This window comes from Lampetra fluviatilis, chromosome 2 (genome assembly GCF_964198595.1).
Source record: "Lampetra fluviatilis chromosome 2, kcLamFluv1.1, whole genome shotgun sequence".
Taxonomy (NCBI): domain Eukaryota; kingdom Metazoa; phylum Chordata; class Hyperoartia; order Petromyzontiformes; family Petromyzontidae; genus Lampetra; species Lampetra fluviatilis.
Window position 1 is genome coordinate 8,298,553 of NC_136276.1, and position 27,877 is coordinate 8,326,429.

General features: G+C 47.9%; 1 protein-coding gene across 2 annotated transcripts; it reads right to left on the minus strand.

Moving 5' to 3' along the window:
* LOC144941381 (1-phosphatidylinositol 4,5-bisphosphate phosphodiesterase delta-4-like) lies at positions 1-27,411 on the minus strand. Of its 2 annotated transcripts, XM_078867903.1 has the most exons (16): positions 26,853-27,411; positions 26,700-26,798; positions 18,519-18,689; positions 17,543-17,885; positions 16,815-16,944; positions 15,053-15,284; positions 12,931-13,132; positions 12,260-12,404; positions 11,415-11,567; positions 9,950-10,726; positions 9,661-9,805; positions 5,349-5,465; positions 4,792-4,964; positions 4,346-4,481; positions 3,655-3,804; positions 1-2,777 (listed from the first exon to the last, which is right to left on the minus strand). In XM_078867903.1, the coding sequence occupies exons 2-16, from the start codon at positions 26,782-26,784 to the stop codon at positions 2,659-2,661; spliced, it is 3,078 nt and encodes a 1,025-aa protein (XP_078724029.1). In that variant the 5' UTR covers positions 26,785-26,798; positions 26,853-27,411; the 3' UTR covers positions 1-2,658. The 2 variants fall into 2 exon arrangements, with proteins under 2 accessions (XP_078724029.1, XP_078724030.1); XM_078867904.1 differs by lacking the exon at positions 26,853-27,411 and having other exon boundaries at positions 26,700-26,832.
* Between the last annotated feature and the right edge of the window lie 466 nt (positions 27,412-27,877).

The window sequence follows — 27,877 nt, forward strand, 5'->3', positions numbered from 1 at the left end:
TATTACATTGTGATACATATAAAATATCAAGATTAAATGCTACAGAAAATACACAAAAGTAGAACAATGCAACTACAGTGATATTTATTACTGTAGTGTAATATTAAAAAGGAAAAGCTTTAAAACCAACGTGATAAACAGCTTAAAAAGAAAGCCGTGACAGAAACGTCCGCAACATTAAGTAGAAACAATCTTCTTTCAAAAGTAGTGCAGAAACATACGTATCACTATTACATGTCAGTTCAAAAGTGTAAAATGCAAAAAATCTATCAAATTCACAATTTCTTACAATTGATATGAATGTTGTACATTTTTTTAGAAACCCATTAAAGCATATCGTGTAACCCAGTGAATTATAAATTTAAAATAATGGTCCTTAAACTCTTTCAATAATCAACAAAATAATTCCTCCAAGTGTATATTTTGTAGGAGTGTATAAAGCTTGTAATGTTCATCAAAAACAGCCATGAGCATTTAAAAGTGTTTTTATAACAGTACCAATTCAGCCACGCAATTATATTTTAGGGCCTCTATCAGAGATGACTACAAACATAAAAATCTGAATTCGGCAATGTAAACAATCATTAATATTCAGCCAGTTTCTTTTTGGTAAGGCCCATTGAGATAAGATGCTCCTCTTCAATATTAAAGTTGAGTTTTTTCATACAAAGCAGTGTGGCATAAACAATGTTATCTGCTGTATTGCAACAATTCAGTATTTATAAAATGCACCACAGCCTATAAAAAGTGACAAAAGTTTTATATGTTAAAAAAATCCATGGTAAATATCTGTAATAATATACCGACCAGTGTGAAAATTGTGATAGCACGTCTTTCTAAAAGTACATAGGTGAAACTACGTATTGTTCCTATGCTTTTCCAGAAATTACAAAGACAATCCCATGAGAATTCTGTTGAGGCATCTCTCAGTTTCCACCACAAAAATATACCATGAGCTGCAGGCAATTTACCCGTTTCTCCTCCACCCCACATTTTAGTTGTCATTCTATTCAAGAATCGATTGTTTCGCGCCGTTTATAGTTGCCCCCCCCCACCCCCGCACATATGTATACCGTGTCTTTATTTTCCTGTTTGTACAGTTTGGTTCGCCACATGAGCTGAAATGTAAAATTAACATATCGTTTGAGTTTAGTTTGTATACAATGGAAACAATTATTCTCATGACATGTCGTCGCGGGCGTAAGAATAAAATGTATGCACCATGGCATGCTTAACGATATAGGATGGTATCAGTAATTCAAACGTAGTTACGTAAGAACTGCCTGATTTTAACCTTAATATCATTGTTGCAACAGTGATTAAAATCACTATGCAAATATCTTTGGCAAAATCTTCTATGATAGTGTCAATATAATTTTTTGCGATATTTGCCTTACAAAATCGTCTGGATTGCTTTGGTGTGTAGTTTAAAAGTAATGAGCGACTCAAGACCATACAGCAGTCAAAACATAAATGTCACAAGATAGTGCTTGTCAATATTTCCTTTCAATTGATACATTAATTAATAACAATTAATAACAATTGCCTCACTGGCATCCATTTAAACTTATTGGAAATGGAGGTTACCAATTAGCATCTGCTGAAATCGACTCTAAAGAGGTAACCTGTCTCTACTGCTATTTATTAAAACTCTGCCACACTTACAACTCTTCTACACTTTAAAAAAAACCCACATATGATTGTATTTTGGCCATGTGACCAATTACCTCGTTAGTTTAAGTTTGATAAAAAAAAAAACCTATAACCCACGGTAACATTGTTTCTTTGTTAAACCAGTTCTCATTTCCATGGTGTTAATGTAGTCTGCCAGTGGAGCGTGATGATTGCTGTTTTGTTTATAATCCCAATTGACTAATTTGTCGAATTTGGCAAATTTGGACCCATATGCTGGCACACAATGTCCTACTCTTGCAGTAATAACCAGGGCGGCCGCTGGATTAGAACCGTGAGCCTCTGCAACAAGCAGCAAAAGCGCTACTGCTAGGCCACATCACTGCCCATAATAAATTAAATGAGAATGGCTTCATACGAGCGTCATTTTGTAGCGAAGTACTCATGGCTGTATATTAGTGTAAATTTGTATTGCAATTGTAAACATTGGTTGAATTAAAAGCTATTGCTGTTTGGCAGCTCACCTTCAACAATTCTATTACATGAAAAAAAATTTTTTTTCATAAAAACGATTCCAAGTTTTTTTTCTTTTACTTTCAAACTATTTACAATGCACAATTATTGCAGAAAAACAGAACTATGTAATCTGCTGAGATAACATTGTGCTATATTAAAACTGCTAAACAGTTATGATAAAAACGTTTAAAATGTCAAAAACTGCACACAGTGTACCCGACTCCAAAAAGGTGACTTACATGCCTCCAGAAAAAACAGTTTGGCTAATGAGAACTTACACAGGGGGTGTGCCCTGTCCACACACAAAATTGCATATAAAGGGATTCAGCTAATATCCCTTGATCCACGTCCTTTGGTCTATGCCGCTCTATCGCCTCCATTGATCAAAATCTGCCGATCTATCACTATCAATTACACCGCTAGATCTACATCATGTTATCTACTCCTCTCAGAACTACTACCCGTGACCTACACCCCTCAATCTATGCCCCTTAATCTACATCCGACGATCTACAATCCTTGATCTAGGCCCTCGATCTCTTTCAGCTCTGTGATACGGATGTGGACGAACAGAGTCGCAGGGAAGAGGCTCCGGCCGTCCAGCGACAGGAGGTGGACGTGGCGATAGCCTGCAACACAGAACATGGAGAGACGCTTTAATGGGATTAACAGCAGGCACGTAGGATTACGCAGCGAGGGGACAGCTTGTGAAGGGAGAGGGGGGGATCATGAGAAACGACGTGGGTGAACAGTGTATCCTGCTGATGAGACTCAACCGGTCCAATGTTTTCCCCATTTAACGAAATGCTGAAGGAAAACAAGAAAATCGTTAAGTTGAATAAAAGTGACTTTACGTCAGCCATAAAAAGACAACTTTCCAGTTTATTTATATCAATATAAATCTAAACCGAGCTTCATCGCTGAATAACCTCATCCTTAGGCTTTTTTTTGCGTTATTTCATTTTCCCCTCACCATAGATATACACTTGTCCTATCAAATTTACATCAAGAGAAAAATACATTCCCTTCAGAACTTTTTCAGTAAGCAGTGAACCACATTGTTTCATAGAATGACCCTGGAACGTGATGTCACGGAACTACTTAACCCTCCAATATGCTCGCTATCAGCAATAGGGCCACATATTTTTACAGTAAGTGCTCCTCGAAGAGTGTTCGTTGCATGTCAATCCAACTGTTTGTTTCATATATGTATGTATATTGAACTTCTTTTGCACCGTACATAGCCAACTATGCAAATCGGAGATAGTTTATAATGCTCTTAGTGGCAATCCTAATTTTATATAATTGTCTCTTTGCACAAGTCACTGGTGACCGAGCTAAGACTATCAATTTGCTACATTTGAGAACCCAGTTTAAATCAGAGACGGCTTAAACCCAGTGTCTCTGACACAGTCTGAGCCCCCCCAGGAAACCTGGCCACCTCACCCCCCGTCTCTCTCTTCACACACGAGTGGCTCTAAGCTACCGTATCGATGCTTTGCGTACCCTGTCTGAGGCAGGAGAAGGGCAGGCTGAACTGGCCGATAAAGTCGTTCCGTGAAGTCACGTCGTAGTCTTTGACGACAAAGCGGATGAGGGCGAGTTCAGGCACAGTCAGCTGGAATGAAAACTCCTCCTTCCACACGGGGTTCAGGCCTGGGTGGATAACAAGTCACCCCCCCCCTCCATCATCATCACGTTCAAAATTACGTTCTTCAACATCACCAATGACAATCATGATCAAGATAATAAAAATCACGATCTTAATCGTTTGGTCTTCATCACCATTCTCAAGTTTCATTCATTCTCAATGGGACAATAAATCAGTTTTATTTTTATTTAGCCTTTCAATGAAAAATCACAACCACACATTATTAACAGCATCAATAAATAAAAATCAGTGTATTGTGTACCAGCCATGAAGATTGTTTGACCAAACTTAACCACACTGGCCAAATAACGCATTGGGAACTTCAGGGCTGAAGTCCTCACCATTCGTTCCCCACAGAATCAATATTTTTCTTTAATTAAAAAACTATATCTATTTCTTCATCCAGAAAAATAGATAAATGGGGAGGGAGTTAATCATTTTGCAAAAGCCAAAAGATGAACAAATTTTACATAGTTCATCATCATTACTATAGGTCCCTGGTGCCGATGAAGCAGGGTAGAATGGTGGTTGTGGGGTGTTACATACCGTTGTTTTCCTGGTGGCGCGTCTCCCGCACAGCTGTGTCACCCCGCACCCCGTGGACCTCCACGCTCACTAACGGGTCGATGATGGAGCCCCGGCGGCTGTTCCTCTCCTTGGGCAGTTGCTGCCCACTAATCACCTGCACACGTGGGCCGGCGTGGTCACAATTAATAAGAGGAGCAAAAGAGGCTGGTCGTCTCTCGTGTCTCTCTTGTTTACTTCGCCATAATCTCACTAATATTTATCTCTTGTCTACAGCGCTCTCATCTCTATTTCTAGTTTATCTTTATTTCATCACACTATTCTGGACCACAGCTCGGTGGACCGCTCAAAGAAGAATTAAGGGTCAAATCTTGCCCGTGGGCCATCATTCCAAAAACCCTGCCCTGGCGTATTCCGGCCTTTGTGGGATTTGCCACGTGGTGCGGACGCGTGGGAGGGAAACGCACGGTGATGGCGAGTTTGACCGGGTGGCGGCCCGTGCCCCGTGCCGGGTTCCCGGGATCGAAGTCGGTGTGTGGATCGCGCAGGCAGGACGGCTTGAGCACATAGCCGCAGCTCTGCCGGAAGAGGCCGTCGTACAGGTCCATCTCCTTGCCCGGGGTCTGGAAGTTCAGTGCCACTGCAGCCAGGGACACATAGACAGGAGGGAACAACAAACACAGCCATTGAGTAAGGGCGGCTTGTGGTTCGTGAAAATAAATAAAAAACACCTTCGCACAATTCATAGCATGGGTGGTGGATGATAAGCAACACTGTCGCAGTAGTTAACCAACACTGGATGTTCAGTCGTTCTGAAAGTTGGACCTTTGATGAATGTCGGGTGAAGGTTTTTAATATGTCGGGGTCTTTTCTAAAATTACGACGTGTGGCTCTGCAGCTGGAGGGGGAGAAACTGGACTTAACGGTTAAACGTGAATGAATGATGAATCAGACATACACAATATTTGTTTCAATAATAATGTTTCACATTAACATTGATCACGTGCGGTGTGCTGCTCGTTACCAATCTGACAGCCGGCGTTCCACATGTCGTGGGGGTTGTAGTTCCCGGAGCCAACGCGAGTCCCGCTGGGGTAGGTGCGGCTGAGGTGCTGCATGTTGTACCGCACAAACGCGTTACCTGCCAAGACAAAAAAAATAACGCACGCAATTAACCTAGGAAACCAGACACAAAATCTAAAATCTCCTTCCTGGATAAATAAAGGGCACGATTATTCAGCAGTTCCACTGCTTGATTATATTTTTTCCACCGGAGGACGACTGCTTGTGTTGCGATCGAAACCTCGTTATTTATTTTATTTTATACCTATGTAATGTAGTAACTCGGCGGGAGACGACTTCACGGGTAACACACTCTTTATTTTATCAAACTCGTTCACAGGTGACTAACACCTACTTCGTATCTCGGGTGACAAACACCCACTTAGTATCTCGGGTGACAAACACCCACTTGGTATCTCGGGTGACAAACACCCACTTAGCTACTTGGCGACTAACGCCCACTGAGCTACTCGGATGACCAACATCCACTTAGTATCTCGGGTGACAAACACCCACTTAGCTACTCGGCGACTAACGCCACTGAGCTACTCGGATGACCAACATCCACTTAGCTACTCGGCGACTAACGCCACTGAGCTACTCGGGACACTCCCTGCCCGGGGTATCCGTCTCGACTGTGGGTCCCCAGCCCGACCCACGGGGGCGTCGGACCCCGGGTCCCACAGCCTCGCCTCCGAGCCACACAGGGCCCCGGTCCCCACAAGGACGGCGGGACTAGGGGTCTCGGGCACTAGGTCTTCAGCTCCGTCTTCGGGTCTTCAACTGGGTAACTCTCCCCGAGTGCTCTCGCGCGTCCCCCTTTATACCCCACCTGCGGACGTCGCTGCGAGCACCCACTTATTCGACCAATCGCCGGGCGCTGGCTACGATCCTCTTTTCCCACATCTCATCGTGCCTCACCACCCACGCCGCGCCGCCCCGTCATCTGTCACTCCCGGCGCGCGCGTCCACACCACGCCCACAACGCGTGCCCAACCCCGCACCCCGCGCCGCCCCGTGATCCATCACTGTCACAGTCGGCGCACGTCAATACCACCACTACATCACCCCCTACCACATAGCTCGCAGCCGACCCGGCTGCTATAAAAATATACAAACCGCCCTGTGTGCCCCGTAACACAACACAACAACAAGAACAACAACTAACTTAACAACACAACACGACGCGAACACTACCATCCGCAACCCTCAACCAATGCCACCGCGACAATAGAACAATATATACAAACCGGCGAGTGACAATAGCAATGTGTATGCAAAAAGGAAAATAAATGGAAATTTTTTTTTTTTCTTTCGACTCGTGCAGTGTCCCCTTCTTCTTCCGAGCGTCCCTACAACGGGACATTACCCCGGCAGAGGGGAACACCGGGCGAGCTCGGTGTAGAGAAAAAAACGTCTTCATGAAAATTGTTGAGACCTAGCCCGAGTCCGCCTTGCCGGTCCGTCGTACGGCACCAGACGCGGTTGAACGTCCGGTGGTGCCGGCGGTTCAGGAAGACATCGGCCAGGCATCGAGGACCCGTGCGTGCCCCGGGGTTCAGGCTCTCGACGGTCAGCAGCCGTCAAGCCCGAGGCACCGGGTTTTGTTGGGATGACTTGTGGCCCTGGTCGTCGTCCCGACGTGGTCCTGTGGCGCGCTGACGCGGGGCCCGGCACCCGGCTGCGACGTGACCCCGAAGGCCGCAGTTGTAGCAGACGACGGACGTCGTAGGTTTCGGTTGCTCCAGCTTGCGGGGCGAACGTGTGGGCGAACGACCTCCCGTTCTCCACTCCCCCGGACGTGATGCAGTGAAGGCCTGCTCCTGCACCGCAGCTGGCTGAGGTTCGGCGATCGTGGCGGCCAGTGCCGCGTTCCCCGCCCATTTGCAGACGACCCCCGGCTTGCGTTTGAGGACCTCGTACGCGTGAATGCTCGTGGCGATCGCCAGGGAGCATATATCCATCTCGTCCGCCACGTTGATGGGGACCCCCAACTCGTGGGCCAACACCAGCAGCTGCTCCGTCACCATGGCGTCCTTCCCCTCCTTATCCATGCGGGGAAAAGCTGCGTCCGCCAAGGCGAGTAGTGCCGTGCGATAGGCGAGCGTCGTTTCTCCAGCCACCTTCCGCCGATCGTAGAACTGGTGGCGACACGTGGAGGGCGGCCCGAACACCTTCGCCATCAGGTGTAGTGCGGCCTGGAGCGTAGAGCGGGACGACCTTGCAGCAGATGTGAAGGCTGCAAGCGCGTCGTCGTCAAGCATCGCTGGCAACGCACGCAGGGCAGTGGTGTCGGACCACCCCGACATCTCCTGATGAGCGAGGAACCTTCGTTGGAAGGCTCCCCAGTCGCCCCCATCCGCCTTGAACGCCGACAGCGCGGGCAATCTTTGCTGGAGGACCCGATCGTCGTCGACGTCGGAGAGATTTTCCCGCGCTCCGCTGTAGTTGTGTAAAATGTCGGCTCGGTTGTCAGGCGCAAAATGGAGGGCTCCGGCGCGCGCTGATGACGTGGGCTGCGCTGCGCGGAGGTGTCCGGCCACGTGGCGTCCGTCTTTCCCGCCAATCGGTGGCGGCCCCCCAAAAACGGCGGCAACTTCCAGACTTTTGGCGCGAAGCGCCTTTTGGCGGGAATCCTCCACCGTCGCTTCCTCCACGACCCCCGCAGCCGTTTTTCCGCTCGCCGGAACGGAGATGTCGGCCAAGACAGCGGCGGCGGCGAGTAGCAACTCCGCCAACCGGGCGTGCGCGTCCTGGAGGCTGGTGTCGGAGGCAAGCGGAGCGTCGGCCATCACCGCGAAGTGCTGCATCGGCGGCAACTCCTCGTCCTCTACTCCCGAGGTCGGTGTCCCCGGTACGCCGTCGTCGTCCCGACCTCGCTCGTGGGTACGGGTAGTCTTCCTCGTGTCCATACTCCTTGAAGACAGGTTTACTTCTGACGCCAGTTGTAATGTAGTAACTCGGCGGGAGACGACTTCACGGGTAACACACTCTTTATTTTATCAAACTCGTTCACAGGTGACTAACACCTACTTCGTATCTCGGGTGACAAACACCCACTTAGTATCTCGGGTGACAAACACCCACTTGGTATCTCGGGTGACAAACACCCACTTAGCTACTTGGCGACTAACGCCCACTGAGCTACTCGGATGACCAACATCCACTTAGTATCTCGGGTGACAAACACCCACTTAGCTACTCGGCGACTAACGCCACTGAGCTACTCGGATGACCAACATCCACTTAGCTACTCGGCGACTAACGCCACTGAGCTACTCGGGACACTCCCTGCCCGGGGTATCCGTCTCGACTGTGGGTCCCCAGCCCGACCCACGGGGGCGTCGGACCCCGGGTCCCACAGCCTCGCCTCCGAGCCACACAGGGCCCCGGTCCCCACAAGGACGGCGGGACTAGGGGTCTCGGGCACTAGGTCTTCAGCTCCGTCTTCGGGTCTTCAACTGGGTAACTCTCCCCGAGTGCTCTCGCGCGTCCCCCTTTATACCCCACCTGCGGACGTCGCTGCGAGCACCCACTTATTCGACCAATCGCCGGGCGCTGGCTACGATCCTCTTTTCCCACATCTCATCGTGCCTCACCACCCACGCCGCGCCGCCCCGTCATCTGTCACTCCCGGCGCGCGCGTCCACACCACGCCCACAACGCGTGCCCAACCCCGCACCCCGCGCCGCCCCGTGATCCATCACTGTCACAGTCGGCGCACGTCAATACCACCACTACACCTACGTGACTTTACTGAAAGAACCAACAAGTATCCATGTGCAGTGAAGTTATACACAAATACGGACTCGAATACACGTGACAATTTATGTGGGAAGTGATGGGGTAAATCATTACGCCCCCGTGATGCTAACATTGCAGGACAAATTGTCCAACATGTACATGTTTAGATGTTTAGATAACTTATACCGCCGCTACGGGTTCTGCATTCACCGTGTGAAGTGAACACCTGACAATTCATGGAATCGTGGAGCAGGTGAATCGGTTAATCTCTAAATTCTCCGCGGAGTGAGCTCACGCCTCTACAAAGATGTCATGACCAGGTTTCGTGAGTCACCTCCATCTGGTCTCGAACACACAACCCAAGCGCTCGTTATATACGCCACTTTTAATTATACAGTGTTGAAAAAGAAGACGAGGCCTTTGGTTGTCTACAACCAAGTTTGTAACCTCAGCCTGTGTCCTCAGCCAATCACCTTGCCCTCTGACCTCGCCTGTTACCCAGGTTGTGAGCTCAGCCGCATGGGACTCACCCTGTGTCTCGATGAGCCCCATGGTCTTGGTCTCGGAGAAGGAGCACATCTCGTTCCCCTTCTGATGACTCTCCGCCCTCTCGAGGCCCACGAAGTGCACGCCATTGCAGTACACGACGCAGTCCGATAGCTCTTTGGAAACTTCCTTTTAAAATGAAAAACAATACACAAAAGTTCGTTGCATGAGATAGTATTTATCTCAGAGAACTACATTTTAGACCACCCTGAGTTATTACAGCCCAGCTTTGCTATTCTTAATGTTATAATTAACAAGATAGAACAGCAGTACCTTCTTTTTTGACTTTTCCGCCTTTAAGGACTTGTGCTTTCCCGTCGACGGCTTGCTGTCTTCAAACACATCGCTGTCGGTGTCCGACACCTGCCCCAGACCTTTGGCCGAGGATTTGACACTGCCAGACCCCGATGAACGCCTTGTGAAGCTGTCAACTTTCATCAAGAGACTCCTCCTGAGTCCCATGCCCTTCGTCTCTGACTGCTTCCCTTTGACCCCATCCATGACCTCATCCACGACCTCAACCGCGACCTCAGTTTCAACCCTATCCTTAATCTCATTTGTGACCCTGTTCATTACCCCACCGGTGACCCCATCTGCAATTCCATCCGTGACCTCATTGTCTCCATCGATGAACGGGATGTCCCCTTCCTCTTCGTTGAGCACCGCAGCATCGCTCGGCCAGCTCTCATCTTTGGCACACATGCTGCTTGGGTTTGCCTCTCTCTGGAGATGTGTTTCAGGCCGGATTTCTGGCTGTGGTTGGCTTTCCAGCCGTGTTTCAGATTGGAGATCCGGCTGAGGTTCTGAATGGGCTCCAGCCTGTGTCTCAGGCTGATTGTTGGTGTGCGGTGGCTCTGGCTTTGGCTCAGACCGGGTGTCATCGTTGCCCGTGCACAGTTTGTCCGCAGTGCTGTCGCTGCCCGTGAGCTCGCTCGGAGCAGTCGTGGCGCCGGCCGAGTCGATCTGCACGCCGCCGCCGTTGCCTTCAGCCTCGCTCTTCACAGGCTCGCTCCGCTTTTTGGCCTTGATGAGAAACTTCCCCTTCAGCTCCTGCCGACAGAGAGAGAGGAGGAAGCTCAGAGCAACGTGCTTAGGCTCCCCTGTACAGCCTGGATATACTTATAACAAGTGCTGTTTGCGAGCACCTATTAAAGCCGGCACGGCACACATCTGCATGATAAAAGTCTACATCACAACAGTACCGCTCCCACCAGCAACGTAACTTTTAAGTGGCTGACTCGCAATCAGAAGGCTGCAGGTTCAAATCACGGTCAGGGGTCACATCAATTCCCAATTTATTGGAAGTCAACAATGAGCATTTTTGAGAGACTGGTCAACACTTGTTTCAGAATAGACATTCTATAGATGATGGCGATAATGAAATATCTAGAAATGTTCGTATTGACAGAAAGTCTCGTAATGATTTTGTGTTTAGAAATAAAACCATAAGAGGAATGAATACACCGTGTCAAACACTCCAGAGATCATCAAAGAGCCACAGGCTTGAGACACCAAACACAGTGAGGGGGTAGTGAGTTGGTGGTCTCAGACAAATAACCAATCAAACATGAAATCGTTTTTTCACTTCATTCAGCGTATTCCAGCTGCGAGTACTAACATTTTATACTCCTGTTTGACTGTTAAAACACTGTTTAAAGCACGGTCTTTTTTTTCCTGCTTTTTCTTTTTCTTTTTTAATCCTCCGCGCCGATGGGGTACCCGTCGGCGTGACGACTACCTCTGGGGAGGGCAGCTGAGTGGGGGGCCGCCCGGGCAGTGGTGCCGTAACGAGCCGCTCGCCCAGGATGGAGCGCAGGTGCCTCGCCATCACTATCTGCTGCTCCACGTTGCAGTGGTTCTCCAAGGACAGGATCACTGGGTACGCCGACGCCTGCACACCGAGGACACACACGCACGCCCGCAGTGAGACGCTGGGCGCGACGACGCCCTCCATCAACCCTCGGGTGCTTAATCTCGAATCTGAGAAACTAGGAGATCGTGTTTTTTGGGAGACGATTTTGAGTTTGCCTTTGAAATTCATTTTTTTATTAAAACATTTGTACCCGATTGTCACCTCCAGTAATATGATGGAACCTGTGGTCACATAGTCACCTGCTGTTACCTGTGATCGTGTGTACACGTGTGTGTTCAAATGTGTGTCACTTGTAATTGACTATGTAATTAACTGTGTTCACATGCATCACATGTGTGTCACCTCTATATTATTGTCACACGTGTATCACCAGTAAATACCTATGTGTCGTGTGTGTGTTATACACGTGTGTCACCTGTGAATACCAATGTTCATCTGTGTGTCACGTGTGCCACCTCCGTTCAATTGTGCCACGTGTGTGCGTCACCTGTACTTGCCTGCATTACACGTGTGTCCCCTGCAAATAGCTGAATACCCCTGCGACCAACTGCGTCCAAGTGGGTGACCACAGTGCGGTAGGACCAGCCGACCCACGCGCTCACCTGCCAGCCCACCTGCCCACCCACCCGTCCGCCCGCCCGCTCACCCGCCCGCCCACCCGCCCGCCCGCCCGCCCGCCCATCCTCCCGATCGTTTGACCGGCACATCACCTTGAAGGCCTCGTGGGCGATGCTGGTGATGACGTCTCGGAAGAAAATCTGCGAGGTGAGCGTGTAGCCGTGGTAGATGACCGGTTCCCCATCCGCCCCATCCCAGCAGTCGAGCTCCACGCAACGACAGCCCCGCATCAGCGACCTGCAACGAGAACACCACGATAGAAAAGTAGCACTAGCAATAATAACATCGCGTGACTAGAAAACATGGCGGGTGACTTTAAAGAGGCTTTAATCCAGCAGTGGATTGATCATAGTCAAATAATGAGCTTGCACTGCTGCGATCTTGACTTCAAATACAGGTTTGAGCAACCCATAATCAAACTGGCCTCACGAATATGCTGATATAATGGATGCAACCCAGTCACCTATGACTGCACAATAAAACCACATTACATTTATTTTTTTCACCAAATTGAGCATATTCCACCTGTGAAAACTAATACATTATGATCATATGACAAAAACGGCCAATTGGAAGCACTTCAGAACTCGATCTGTAAATATAACCTTTTGGGGAAAACAAACCAATGCAGAAGAACAATTTTGCTCTTACAGAGCACTCTTCATGCAGAGCATGCCAGGGCACTTTAAAATAAAAACTCCCGACAATAAAAAAAAACCTGTACGACAACTTGGCGATGGTGTGGGCTGCATATTGAGCGTACTTCACGTAGGCCTCAGTGCTGCTGGGCCCGCGGAGCTGGTCGTCCGTGAGGTAGGTGTTGTGCGACGAGGAGATGTAGTAGTGGCTGAGCGGCTGCGTCATGTCGTGGCTGACGGAGTCGTGCCGCTGGTCCCACAGGGAGCCGTCCGGGGAAGTCAGGTAGCGCACGAAACCATCCAGCGTCATCAGTCCCTCACTTCGGCCTGGACCCACGTGCCGCAAATGAATGCAAACCATTTCATTCCTGCCCTCTGCCGCAGCGGGTGGCGCTGTGGTTCGAGTACTCAAGTCGCAATCGGAAGCTTCCGGAGTTCAAATCCCCATTGGGGGGGGGGGGGGGGGGTGATTCAGCAATCCATGAGGGGTTGGTGAAATGTAAGGACGCATCGATTGCCGGCTCCGCATCCAGCGACGGATGAAATAGGGCCGCTTTAAAAAATTAAGGATTTGTACTTATTTAGCACTGAAATGCTACTGCATCTGAAAGCGAGATTAAAACTAAAATAATAAGCATTCTCCATAAAAATATATAATTTACAGTCATCAATCAATCCAATTAATAAACGAATTACTTTGGAACAGTTTTTTGTGTTTAGTTTGTTGTCCTTCCCCCGCATCTCCGATTATACTGGTCAACACACTTTTTCTGGCATAAGGTATTCCAACGGTTTCAATGTAATTTTGGGGTGCTGATTTCAAATCTGGCATCAGTTTTTGTCTATCACATCAGGTTTTTGAGATATCAAATATTGCATTTTCAATAAAAACTGCAGAAGAAAAATATTAAATAAATGTGGATATCTACATAAAATGATATTATAAACACACTATCCAAAAATACAGCACCATATTTTAACACTAAAGCAGTCACTGACTCGCAACAACTTACAATCATAAGTGACAGAGTTAATTTCGGGTAAAATCAATGAAAATGGGGTATGCCGATAGCATAAAAATAAGATGTGATCAGATTTGGAATCAGCACCCTGAAATTAGTCTAAAACAGCTGCAAAAGTCCAGGCCAGAATTTTTTTTTTTGTTGACCAGTGTTAGTAAGTTTGGCTACGTACCGTGCGAAAGAAGTTCAACATACATACGTACATACAACTCCTTCACCACACTGGTCACTGCACTTGTCACCAATCTTAGCTGTACCCGAGAATCAAACTCAGGTCACAGAGTTCATAGCACAGTGGTTGAACAACCGCCTAACTGATCCACCCCTCGATGAATAAGCGTAATGATGAGTGATTTATTAATAATGCATTTTGCAATGATAGGGTCCCATTGTGAAGGTGGAGAGCTCTTGCCAGTTAAATCTTCCAACGCTGCAGTATTTTTCAAACAAGACTGACTCTGCTCATGAGACCCAAGAGTTGCAGAGTTTGCTGCTTAAACAATACCGCTGGATAACATCACTGCAGAAAGCCACCACGCTGCTGGACTAAAATTAATAGCCGGAAGTCTATCTCTTTTTCTCTCATCTCACTTCATATTTGTTTCTTGTCTGCAACTTTGTTCTCTTATCTGAGTACATCTCTCTTGTTTGCATCCATCTGCTCGCCCTTACTGTGCCTCGCACCTGCAGCGTTTTGCCAATGCACCTCCATACTCTCCATCTTCCAAATGATTATTCATTTAGAACAACGTTTTAGCATTAGGTCGTGTTGCTATCATACTTACCCTGAAGAAAACCAATAAAATTGATCAAAGGGTTGTCCAAAGTTTGGATATTAAAAACCAGCACGAAATGAATTATCCGGCAAGGCGACCAAGGCAATGGGGTAATTACGTGTGACATAATCTCGCGACGTCACGCACAGTGCATCACATGATATCATCTCCTCGCGCCGTTCCAAAATTTGACGTCATTGTAACGAATAAAGCACTTGCGAGGTTAATCTAATGCGGAAAGCATTGCAGAGGCCATTAATATGCGTGATTTTTCTTCTTCGTTTCTCATTATTGAAGCTTCAAACTTGTGATGGACAGACACAGGAAGCACAGCCTAGGTACGTAGCTTCAACATGAGACCCGTTTGCTTTGTGCCTTTCCATACATAAAAAAACAATATCCGTCCCTCGTTCAATCGGCGAGGTGAGCTGTCTGTCCGAGACACGTACCCTCATCCAACGGTTCGTGCTCGGCAATGATGCATGCGGCGCGGTGCTCGCTGTCATCCTCCTCGTGCTGTTCGTCCCGCAGGAACTGGGCGAGCCGAGCGGCGGGCAGCCCTATCCCGTCCGGTGAGAGGCGCTTGAACAGCGTCGTCACGTCGTCGCGCCGTGTCAGCCTCCGGAACAGCTGCACGAACTCGCCCTCCACCAGGTCGCCCGTGTGCGAGCTGTCACTCTCCTGTGAAGCGCACACACACACACACGAGGCAGCGTATAAGCACACGAGGCAGCGTATGAGCTTGTGTGCATGGAGAGTCGTAGTGTAGAGGTTCGTGCGCTGTGCTACGAACCCGGCGATCCGAGTTCGATTGCAGCTCATGTCCAAAAACAGTGATGAATAACTGAACTGGTAGTGTGCCTCCTCTAGGTCGACTAAGCCTTAAATGAATACCTGCTGTGGTGTGCAAACATCAGTACTGGGGAGACAAAGGTGGTTGAGCAGGGTGCTCGCCACCCACCCCCTTGCTCTAAAAGTCCATTAAAACGCTACATGAGGATCTTTATTTGCCTTGCTTTTGTGTATGTCTGTAAGCAAATAGGTGTGAACAAGTGTGTGTATATGAGCATGTGTATGTGTGAGCGAGTGAGCATATGTGTGCATGTGTGGTCATGTGAGACAGCGAGTGTGCGTGTATGAGCGTGTATGTGTGTGTGCGCGTGAGTGAATGTGTTAGCGCACGTAAGAACGTGTACGTGTGAGCAAATGAGACTGCGTGTTTGTGTGAGCGTGAGAAAAATGTGGACATGTGAACACGTCCGATCGTGCAAAGCACATGTGCGAGCATGTGTACATGTGAGCAAAGACAAAGCTCCCTGTATAGCCTGTAACAGACTGTTAGTGAGCACCTATGAAGACCTGAAATGTGCACTAGGGGTGCTGGCCAGCACCATGCCTGCACACCATTGTCTCCCCAGTGCCGATATGTACAAAAGTACTAATTTAAGGCTGAGTTGACCTTGGGGCAACCCAGGGCCGATTCGGATATTACTTGACAATGATATTAGCCGTGACCAGAATTGAACTTGAACTCAGGTAGCAGAATTCATAACACAGTGCGCCAACCACGACACCAACGCTTCCAAGTAGTAGTTATTGCATTGCGACAGGAACCTTCCCTGTTGAGTCATTTCCCTGCGTACACAACCCTCCCTCCCTTCGTTATTTCTTTAATTTCTATCCCAATCTAACGCCCCTCTCATACCGAAGGGCCTTGTGATACAGTTGTGTTTAGTTGCTCTCTGAATCTACAGCGCTGTGGAACGTAGTTATATTTGTATGCTATATACATCCAACTTATTCTGTATTGTACAAATTCATTGTACAAAGGGGTAGTAGTGCAGTTATTATCGCTCTACACTATGAACCCAACAGACTCTCCAATCCGGGTCTTCACCAGCCAGTACTCACCAGCGTAGTGAAGTATGGTTAAATAAGAACCATGACCGGTATGGCTTGGGGAGGAGAGCATCCAACAGTGGCTTTATAAAGGGCTGTACGATACATTTACATTACAGTATATAAAGCTCCAAGGGTTGTCATAGAGCTTAGTGAGGTCTCTACACTACGATTATGGCAACCTGTGTTCCACTCTTGCCCATAAAGCACATAACCGACAAATCCTACCCTGGACAGAACATCCACTAGGTCAACTCAGCATAAACCGAGGTGACCCCCTTTTGAAGGGATTGCGAGCAAGACGGCACTTACGTCAAACAGCTTCTTGGCCTCCGCCTCGTTCATGTTGACATTGAGCGTGTTGAGGAGGTCTTTTACCTCGTCAAACGTCATCCGGTTATCCTTGTTCTTGTCGGCCTTCCTGAAGCTACGGTAGAGCCACGTGAATGGCAGGTTAAGGAGGACAACAGCAGGAGACATGGGATGGAGGGGAAGGCATGGCAGGCAGAGCTCACTGAATACGAGCCTTATGATATTCTCCCGTCGCTGACTTCACCACAGTGAAGACCAGGCATTCGTTGCTTAAGAGGGAAGGGTTGCAGGAAAGCCTCACCGAGTCTCAATACTTTGTCGGGAGAATCCTGCTGTTTGGGATGTTATTTCCAGAAAATTGGGAGTACTCAGGGAAAAAAAAACTCATGCACAGGTAAAAAAAATAACCGTCCAGAAGCCAGGCAGATATCTCAGCAAGTTACACTCGGCACTAAATCTTATATCCACCCTGTACCAAAGCTGGTGAGCTGTCACACACACACACATAAGATAGAAAAAATCCACAATTTTTTTTTTTTTACAATTTGACCAAACATTCTAATACAAGACCCTCCTCAAAAAATTATCTCGTGATAAGTATTAAAGCTTGATCACATTCTTACAATTAAATGTTACAATAACCAAGCTCTGAACTCAATCCCACGGGCCCCCCTTGGTGCCCGGTCGCGGTGAGACTAGCACCGGCACCGGAACGTGCGCCAGGATATGTGTCGAGCTTTTGCCGGGCGTCCATTGTGCGCGAGTGCTCCGAGAGGCTGCGCAGGCAGTGCACCCAGCGGCGGGCATCCTCGGCGCTGTCCGCCACCAGGTCCAGGTTGGCCTGCCGCCCGCGGAACACGAGCGTGAAGCAGCGCTGAGGGTCCACGCGCCCGGGCACCGCCGCTGGCTGCCGCCCATCCTCGCCGCTGCTCCCGGCGCCGTCGCCGCCGCTGTTGTTGCCGTTGCTGTTGCCACCGCCGGTCTCCGGAGCCGCCCCGGAACCGGACGGCAGGGCGCGCGGCGTCTCCGTCTGGCAGCCCTCGCGCACCTCGACCAGGTCGCTGATGGAAACTGTGAGATGCGCAGACAGCGGAGGGAGGGAGGGACCAGCAGCGAGAACGGCACTGATGCAAGCACTCGGTAGGGATGAGAGGCTTGAGTCACTCCAGTCTATCAATGACCTGGAATACGTTTAGAGAGAAATGAAGCGCTACTCGAGTGTACGTCTGCATCAACACAGAGTAGGACAATCAACCTCGGCCCTACGTCAAAAAGAATTGTCTGAGACACATGTTTTGCAGGGCTCCTGTCTAAACACCATTATCCTCTTGGGGTTCACCAAGACTGAAGGCCCATGAATATATATCTCGTGATTGAACACGGTTTTTATTAGTCCATCTCCTCTCCTGCCTCATCATCTAAAACGTATTTCCCATCGCCATGCGTGCTGTCAACTCCCTGCTCCTGTTCAAGTCCATGTTCAAGACTTTCCTCTTCTCCCTCTGCCTGCAATTGACTCGCTCACTCTTGAGAATATGTATGCCTACTGTTTTAGTACAGCATCTTGCGATAAATCGATTTTGTGATTGTACTGTAGCTATTTATCCAGGCTGGGCATGTATCCGGAATGTGTGTTCACCCCAGCTGGATCTTCATCCATGGGTGGCTTTGTACCCAGGCTGGGGTGTGGCGATCTCGACTCACAGATGGTGCGGCGCTTGCGCAGTTTGCTGAGCTTGCGGGAGCTGCACCGCACGGCCGAGCAGTCGTCTCGCAAGGACATGACGCGGCGGCCCCGCCGGCCCGTGGAGCTTGCCTTGAGCACCGCCGAGCCCCGCACCAGCAACGCGAGGTCCTCATCCTCCAGAGTCAGGCCTGGGCCAGGACCGGGTGGGGTGCCATGGGTTAGAGGGCATGGGGGGCACGGCGACCAGAGGGCTGGGAAAGGGGAGGGTGCACGGAATAGTGCCTGCTGGCTCGGGTAGGGCTGGGGGCATTGAAGGAGAGGGCAGGAGGCAGCCTGCAAAGCAGGGAAATGTTGGGAGAACGTGGAGTTTAAGTGTTCTTCCTTGTTTGTGTGGGGATTTTCTTCAAGCAGAATTGTTCAATAAGTAATTGGTAAAACATCCTGACTTGGGACTCAGTGAGGCTTTTCCATATTGAAATTTCTATCACGTAATTAAGCACTTGAGATAAACATCAATAAAAATAGGCAAACAAATTGCATATATACTACACACTCAAAAAGACAAAGATAAACATTTAGTCTTGTAGACCAACTATTAAGGACAGAACAGCAGACAAACTGGGGTGGTGGTGTGGCCAGAACCATACCCAGTCGCTTTTATTAGTGACGATGTTTGCACGCTGCAAGAGATAACCATTTCTAGGTTGACTTGATCAAATAAAACCCCATATAGGTTCACATACCACTAGACCACTAACATTGTAGGATAACCAGAAATTGAACCAGATGATCAAGATCGTAACTCAATGCTTTAAAATTGTGTGTGTGCGTGAATCACATGTGTGTGGAAAGGTAAGTAATGCAGACATGCAGTATCCCCCACCCACGTCCTCCAAGATGTCCCCCTTGTCACCTGTGCACGGTTCCCCCTTCAATTGGTCAACTCCGCCTCAACGACAGAGAGACAGTGGGAACAAAGTTCACCGTTTCGCCCCTGTGCGCGCACAAACTACCACAGCAGCCTGCTCATGGCTCTGAATGGGACGTTAATGGGGGCAGTGCCTTAACGACTGAATGCAAATAGAGAAGGCGACTCGTGACACGATCACTCCTGTGGGAAAGGTCACCGGCTGTGCAGGAATTTGTAAATGTGTCAAGGCGGAGTTTAGGTTCCAATGTGCACGTGACTGTGTTATATTTTCTCGTCAAGGAGCATAAACTATCACGCGAACTCTGGTTACTCTCGCGGTGGATTTTAGCTAGTCATCGAACAAAGACGGTCACTGCATCTCGCACATTTATATGCACTTCTAGAGCTGTCTGGAATGCTCTTCCTTCCGATATTAGGAAGCCACTGGAGTGATGCACTTTTAAATCTAGATTGAAAACTAATTTCTTAAGAACTGCGTTTTGTGTTAGTTTGTTATCCTTCCCCCGCACCTCCGATTAGCACGGTTGGCTACATACGGTGCGAAAGAGGTTCAACATACATATATACAGGTGCGTAATTCCAGCGTATATGCGTATGTTATGCATGTTCCAGTGCGTGTATGTGACGTTGACATAGTAGGGGGCACAGCTGGTGCATCTGCCAGTCATCTCAGTCAGTCAAACCATGGCACCTGGGTCTGTCCCGTAACCTCCCATCAGCGTGGCCTCAAGGTGCTCCTGGCCTGGCATAGACGCCGTGGTAACGTCACCGCCACTTAGTGGCGAATGGTGGGTGTTGTTGTTATGTGACGTTGATGTATACGTTCCAAAGCTTGTGAGACTATGTCAGGCATGTTTCACGTTCCAGTGTGTGACTTTGTCACACACTGGAACATGAAGCTATTTTCAATTAATATATGTGCCAGCTAGTTAGTTTTTGTGACCCCTAACACTACTCCAGAACCCATACATTGTAAAAAAGTTATTGATTTTTGAATCAAAGCACAACCCTGCATCGTGACAATACATTTGTAACTATGCCGTGTTAAATCGCACGTACGAGATTTTGTGCATGTGTGTCGATCTTAATGGTCACATGGCCTAATGTGTGCATCCATGTGTGCTGTCAGCTCCCAAGGTCCTATCCCACTTGGCCCACCCATAACTTGACGTCGAAACAGATCAGGGAAAAAGCAGAACACCTTGGGGGCAGCACTCATGCATTGAGGCAACAACAGCAGATGTTCCCCAACGGTGCCGAAGAGCAAAGCATGAAGAACATCAAGATACTTGATGTCAGTTCAAAACAGCCCCGTCTCATTTGGCTCCATTCAGGGATAAAGGATTTAAAAGGCATCGACGACAATCAGAGCGGAGAGTATGATCACGGGCGAGTCAATGTCTGTGCCATGGGCACAAGCTTCTAAAATCTGTTCTCTCTGTACCTCTGAGTGTAATAAAGGAGTGCAAAAATGTATTTTTAAAGTTTCCACACGACGGCTTGGTTATAGCCTCCAGGCGCTGCCCACACAATCCTGCAGAGGTGGGACAAAGTCATTGTTATGCAAGTCCAAGTCGAGTCGCAAGTCATCAAATTCATGACTCGAGTCTGACTCGAGTCCAAGTCACATGACTCGAGTCCACATCTCATAGGTGGGACAAAGTCATTGTTATGCAAGTCCAAGTCGAGTCGCAAGTCATCAAATTCATGACTCGAGTCTGACTCGAGTCCAAGTCACATGACTCGAGTCCACATCTCATAGGTGGGACAAAGTCATTGTTATGCAAGTCCAAGTCGAGTCGCAAGTCATCAAATTCATGACTCGAGTCTGACTCGAGTCCAAGTCACATGACTCGAGTCCACACCTCTGCAATCCTGGCATACTTGCGTGCTCCGGCTCAAGCTTGTAGGGTGAACTTATAGTTATTTACATTAAACAGGAGGCATGTAACGACTCGTCAATTTAATCCACTATACATCGGACTATGAATGTGGGCATCAATTCTTATAAGTTCTTACGTGGTTATAGTAAATATCTGTTGTCAGCCTGTAACTTCCTTCCGGTAGACAAAGGCCTCCCCCACTTTCGTCCATTCCTTCCTTATGTACAGCTACCACTGTAAATGCCGAAAATTCACACCACTACAGATTCGACATACACCACACGGGAAAAAGAGTAGGCATGTAACAATGCGTATATGCATCTATTCAAATTGACTTGCTTACACTCATGATGCATTTCCTCAAATCAGGTGCTTGCAAATAATTTTCGATTTGTTTACGGAGTGACGGCAAGTCACGGGAGGTGTGACATTCACGACAATGTAATTAAATCCTTTATATTAAGTTCACTTGCTTGCTTGCTTGCGCGCTTACAACCGTGCAAATCTTTCGGTCGTTTTTTAACCCACTTCCCGTGATCCAATCGAGCTGACATTTTCCACACAGACTCGTTGTGCGTGACAATTAATTTTCGTGAAAAAAAATAAACCTAAATTTTACACTTTTTAAGAAAAAATAAATTATATTTAACTACCAATTGCTTAATGGTGGCAGGCAATCATCTGACCCATAGGTGGCAGCCATCTCAAGCCAGAGGACGAGAGGACTCTAGCCGCCACGCATATAAAGGATTTATAGTGAAAAACTTTGTTTTTACGGGTTAATTGTTTTTTCTAAATTTCATATTGGGGGCGTCATGCGACGGACGGCACTGTGGTATGCAGAGTGGATGGGGAAGTGCCGCCCCTTTATGTGTGGACCAGAAGTCAACTTGAAAGTGGTCCCAGAGGTAGCTCTGTGATGTCCGCATCTGTAGGACGTTCTCTAACATGGAGGGTTGCACTGTTCTGCGAAAGATCCGAATGAATGCTTCATCTGATGACACGACATTAATAGCGCAATCAGGATACAACTGGGCGGAAATGCCAAACATTATAAAAACTGGACGTTTTCCAGTTTAGTTGACGACGATGTCTGCAGCCTCTTGAACGCTAATAACTGCAAAACAATTAGAAAAATAACGTGCTCCACGAAGTTGACGTCAATAAAAGCATTAAGGGATTGCCTTAGCAGATAGCAAAACTCGGGATAAAAAAAATGTTGGGGTGACATGTGTAAATAAATAACTTTGGCCGTGCTGTGAATAATCCACCAAGCTCTTGTCATGTGAATGTGGAATTTCGGGTACTAATTCGATATGAAAATGACCACCGCCCAGTTATTGCACATGAAGTGACAGCATCACGGAGTACAATATGTGCAGTATGAGTGGAAGCATACGTGATATATGAATAATGCCTAAATGGCACTCTTCATTTAGCGACATGTGCACAGGCTTGTTGGCAATGTGCCAGCATGACGCTTTGTTATGTATGCATAATTCATGGTCACATACTGAAATGTAACCCTAACACGACACCTTAAGGGAATATACACACGGTATATACTCTAATGTACGCCCACAGACACATCCATATACAGTTACACACATGTTCATACCGACACACACATACAGCACTCCACACCCACGCATACACACACACTGACACGCATACCGTAGTTACACACCGATGTACACATACACACGTACACACACGGACACATATACCGCACCAGGCTATGCTGTGAACCCATAATACGCACTAATGCTGGTGAAACTAAAATAAACAAGCAGGTAATATAATACCTTCTTCATATATCTATGTCCCTCCACATCAATACCTAAAAGTACTTTTACGCAACCCATTGTCACCCTCCGCCTTCACGGAGTGCATCATTTCAGCAGCATTGATTCAGGACACGAAAACTAAACCGGTTTCGACATTCAGTATATGAGCATGCAAGCTTGCTAGAACGAATGCTAATGAAATGCCAGATGTTCTAGGCAAGGACCCACCCTCTCTCTCTTGAAAATATAGTGTCATCACCAACAGCTCTTGTGCCAGGCTAGGTGCACTTTGAGGCCACGCTCGCTGCTGACAGGAGAAAGTCAAGGGCCAGACCCAGGTTGACTGAGATGACTGGCAGATGCACAGCAGCAAGCACAAATGCCCTATAGCTATGCAAACTCGGCGTGCATGCGCTGTTATAGTCAGCACTAATATTAAAGTGTGCAAGGTGGTTGTGTATGACCAGCACCTTTCTTGTGCTGATGCTTACAAACCGCAGGAGAGGGAGGCACTTCACTTAATGCTGAGTCGACCTCGGGGAAGTCCAGGATCTCTGAACACTGACAACACAGCTCAGGTGTCAGAGCCACACTTTCTTCAGTGGAACTCTGTCAAGGGCTGTGCTGGCACACAATAGTGGAGTGAATTTCACACAACACACAGAACACCGTCGTGTTTGTACAAACAAACGAGAAAACTCGGCCTCTGTGCATCACGCAAAAACCATTGAGGTCTGTGTGTTGTTTGAAACTTACGGTTTCTTGAAAAAAAATGTTTACCCTTCTATCTGGCAACAAAACTGACACCTTTTTTTACAAGGAGTCATGTTTGCATAGACCACAATACCTGCAGTCATAATGCAAACAAAAAACATAACTCTGATAATGTGCACTGTCCTTGAAGTTGATTGGTCCACACCCGAGACAGCTTTCCTTAGAGACCAATTCAGACCTTATTGGTCATCCCGTGCCCTTATAAATCTCAACGTTCAACCTACACAAAGTCCCATCATAAGGGAGAAATACAAACAGAAACATTTCCCCCCATATTGAAAACTCCGTACGCCGTACAAGAATACGGGTAACCCGTATGGGTTGATAAGATATGGTGTTTCTATGATGATGGATCTTTTTTCCATTTTACAGATTTGACTACAAGTAGCAGATAGATGCATTGACACCTGCAAACAAGTCCTCCATCCACTCACTTCACAATGACCAATCAATGTTTCCGCTACGTGCTATGGTTATGATACTGTAAAGTCTAAACAAACAAAACCCCACATTATTCAGACATTCATCAGGCGGATACAAAATAAATCATCTGACAAATCACATACCCCACTCAAAACTAGCAAATATAAAACACTTACATGACAGTATTGTACGGTACTGTATATGTATGTGCTTGGTATTGTACCTATGAGACACATTTGTGAGTTTAGTAACACTGTCAAACATACGAGATTGGCTTCCTAGTCATATTCTACTGATCCTGCCATAAAGAATCTGGAATTTCCAGTAATGTCTCAGACCTATCAACACAGACAGATGAGACCACTTGCGAATTCGAACAAGAGACGTTTGGCTTTTGCCATTGTTATTACTACTGTATATATTTTTACACAAGAGGATGCATTTATTCTAGATTTGAAGCTTTCGTGACTGCAATGATTCATACTCTTAGGTTTTTTCGGTAAAGTCACGTAGGTAAAAATAAATAATAAAAATAATAGAAATACAATAATTTTTTTATTATTAGTATTTTTCTATTATTTATATTATTTATTTACTTTTACCTACGTGACTTTACCTAAAAAACCTAAGAGTAAGAAGAGGATGTTTTACTGAATACCTTCATGTTATTTTATGATTTCAAACGACTCTAGACCCCGCTGAAGGAGATGAAAGGGGTTTGTTTATCAGCAGGAGTGGGGGTCGTGCACCCCCTGAATAAACACATTCACTTTCTTGGCCAAAGTCAACTTACAGTCCAAAGTACATGGTTTGTACAGACCTTGTGTGATGTGCACGTGTTCATGTGATGTGTGTATGTGCTTGTGTGTTCGTGGGACGTGTGCCTGTGTGTAGGCATGTTGGTATTCGTGTGATGTGTGCCAATGTGATGTGTGTGCATGTGTGTATTCGTGTGATGTGTGTCTATGTGATGTGTGTGTATGTGCTTGTGTGTTCGTGGGACGTGTATGTAGATTGTGTGTATGTATTTGTGTGATGTGTGCCAATGTGATGTGTGTGCATGTGTGTAGGCATGTGTATGTTCGTGGGATGTATGCCTGTGTGTCAGCATGTGTGTATTCGTGTGATGTGTGTCCATGTGATGCGTGTGTATGCTCATGTGATGTGTATGTATGTACACGTGTGTAGGTATGTGTGTGTGTATGTGCACGTGTGTATGTGTGTGTGTATGTGTGTATGTGTGTGTGTATGTATGTGTATGTGTGTGTGTATGTGCACGTGTGTATGTGTGTAGGTATGTGTGTGTATATGTGTGTAGGTATGGGCAGCGGTAGTACAGTGGTCAGCGCACTGCGAGACGAACCGGGTGACCAAGGTTCGATTCCCGCTCACGGCCCCCATCAGTGACGATTATCTGAACTGGTCCTGGACCTCCCCTAGGTCGCCTCAATCTCAAAATGAGTACCTGCTGCGGTGTCTAGAAAGACAAAGGCGGCCGGGCGTGGTGCTGCCCCCCCCTACCTCGTGTGCTCGCTAACAGCACTTGCCCCAACAGTCTGTTAAGGCTACACGGAGGGGGACTTTTGTCTGTGTCCATGTGATGCATGTCATTGTAGTGTGTGTGTGTGTTCGTATGGTTATCTAAGTACAATGTAATCACATGTAATATAATCCTGTACCCACCCAGGTACAGTACATGTACCGTGTAAACATGGCATGAGTAGCATGCGTTGACTGGATTAAGCATTCGAGGCCAGTGGGTGCGTAGTAACGAAGCCCCACACAGACACACAGAGCGCACGCTGTGTGTGTGTGCTGTATGTGTGTGGGGTGTGTGTGTGCTATGTGTGCTGTGTATGTGCGCTGTGTTGTATGTGTGTGTGCTGTGTGTGTGTGCTGTATGTGCGTGTATGTGCGTGTATGTGTGCTGTATGTGTGCTGTATGTGTGTGTGTGCTGTGTGTGTGTGCTGTGTGTACTGTATGTGCGTGTGTGTGTGCTGTGTGTGTGTGCTGTGTGTGTGCTGTATGTATGTGTGTGTGTGCTGTATGTGTGTGTGTGTGCTGTGTGTGTACTGTATGTGTGTGTGTGCTGTGTGTGTGTGTGCTGTGTGTGTGTGCTGTGTGTGTGTGCTGTGTGTGTGTGCTGTGTGTGTTGCTGTGTATGTGTGTGGTGTATGTGTGCTATGTGTGTGTGCTGTGTGTGTGCTGTGTGTGTGCTGTGTGTGTGTGCTGTATGTGTGCTGTATGTGTGTGTGTGCTGTGTGTGTGTGTGCTGTGTGTGCTGTGTGTGTGCTGTATGTGTGTGTGTGCTGTATGTGTGTGTGTGCTGTATGTTGCTGTATGTGCGTGTGTGTGTGCTGTGTGTGTGTGCTGTATGTTGCTGTGTGCACTGCACGCACCCATCCGCTTGACCGCCTCGCTCGCCGTGTTCACGTCGCTCTGATTCTCGTCGTCCCGCGGGGTCTGCGGACTCCAACACCACATCGCGTCGTCTCTGTCTGCCTGTCTCTACCTGCCTGTCTCTGTCTGTCTCTCTACCTGCCTGTCTCTACCTGCCTGTCTCTACCTGCATGTCTGTCTGTGTCTGTCTGTATCACAGTCTACCTGCCTGTGGTCTCTGTCTGTCTCTGTCTGCCTGTCTCTACCTGCCTGTCGTCTGTGTCTGTCTGTGTCTGTATCACAGTCTACCTGTCTACCTGCCTGTGGTCTCTGTCTGTCTCTGTCTGTATCACAGTCTATCTGTCTACCTGCCTGTCTACCTGCCTGTCGTCTGTGTCTGTATCACAGTATACCTGTCTGTCGTCTCTGTCTGTCTGTCTCCCTGTCTCCCTGTCCGTGTCCCCCTCCCCTCTGTCCACACACCTCGCTGTGTCGCCCGTCTCTCGGCTGCTCTCCTCACTTTAAGATGTTTTCTTGTTCATGTTTTTGTTTTCTGTTGGTTGCGGTTGCACCCGATTCAAGAGCCGAATGGCTCACAGGGCTACACCTAATAACATTAACTTGAACTCGTTCCCAAGCTGACCGCCTTGCTCTCCCTACCCTCCTCGTTCAAACCACGTGCAGGCAGGTGATCGATAATCAATAGTCACAATCTTAGTTGTCGCCCCCCCACCCCCCCCTTGTCTCTCCCCTCTTTGCCTCTCCCTGCCGCGTGTCTCGATCTCTCTCTCTTCTCCCCACACACAACCTCTTCCCCGTCCGCCTCTTCCCCGTCCGCCTCTGCTTGTCTTTCGCTCCGCCTCTCTCTGTCACCCGCGACGTCGCCGCGGGTCCCGTCCACCACCACCGCCTCCTCCTCCTGTGTGTGTCCCCCTCCCCACCACCCCGGCACTCACTCACGCGAGAGAGAGAGAGACTGTGTGGTGGGGTGTGTGTGTGCTGTGTGTGTGTGGGGTGTGTGTTGTGTGTGTGGGGTGTGTGTTGTGTGTGTGCTGTATGTTTATGTGGTGTGCTGTGTGTGTTTATGTGCTGTGTGTGTGCTGTGTGTGTGCTGTGAGTATGCTGCGTGTGTGCTGTGTGTGTGTATGCTGTGTGTGTGTGCTGTGTGTGTGTGCTGTGTGTATGCTGTGTGTGTGCT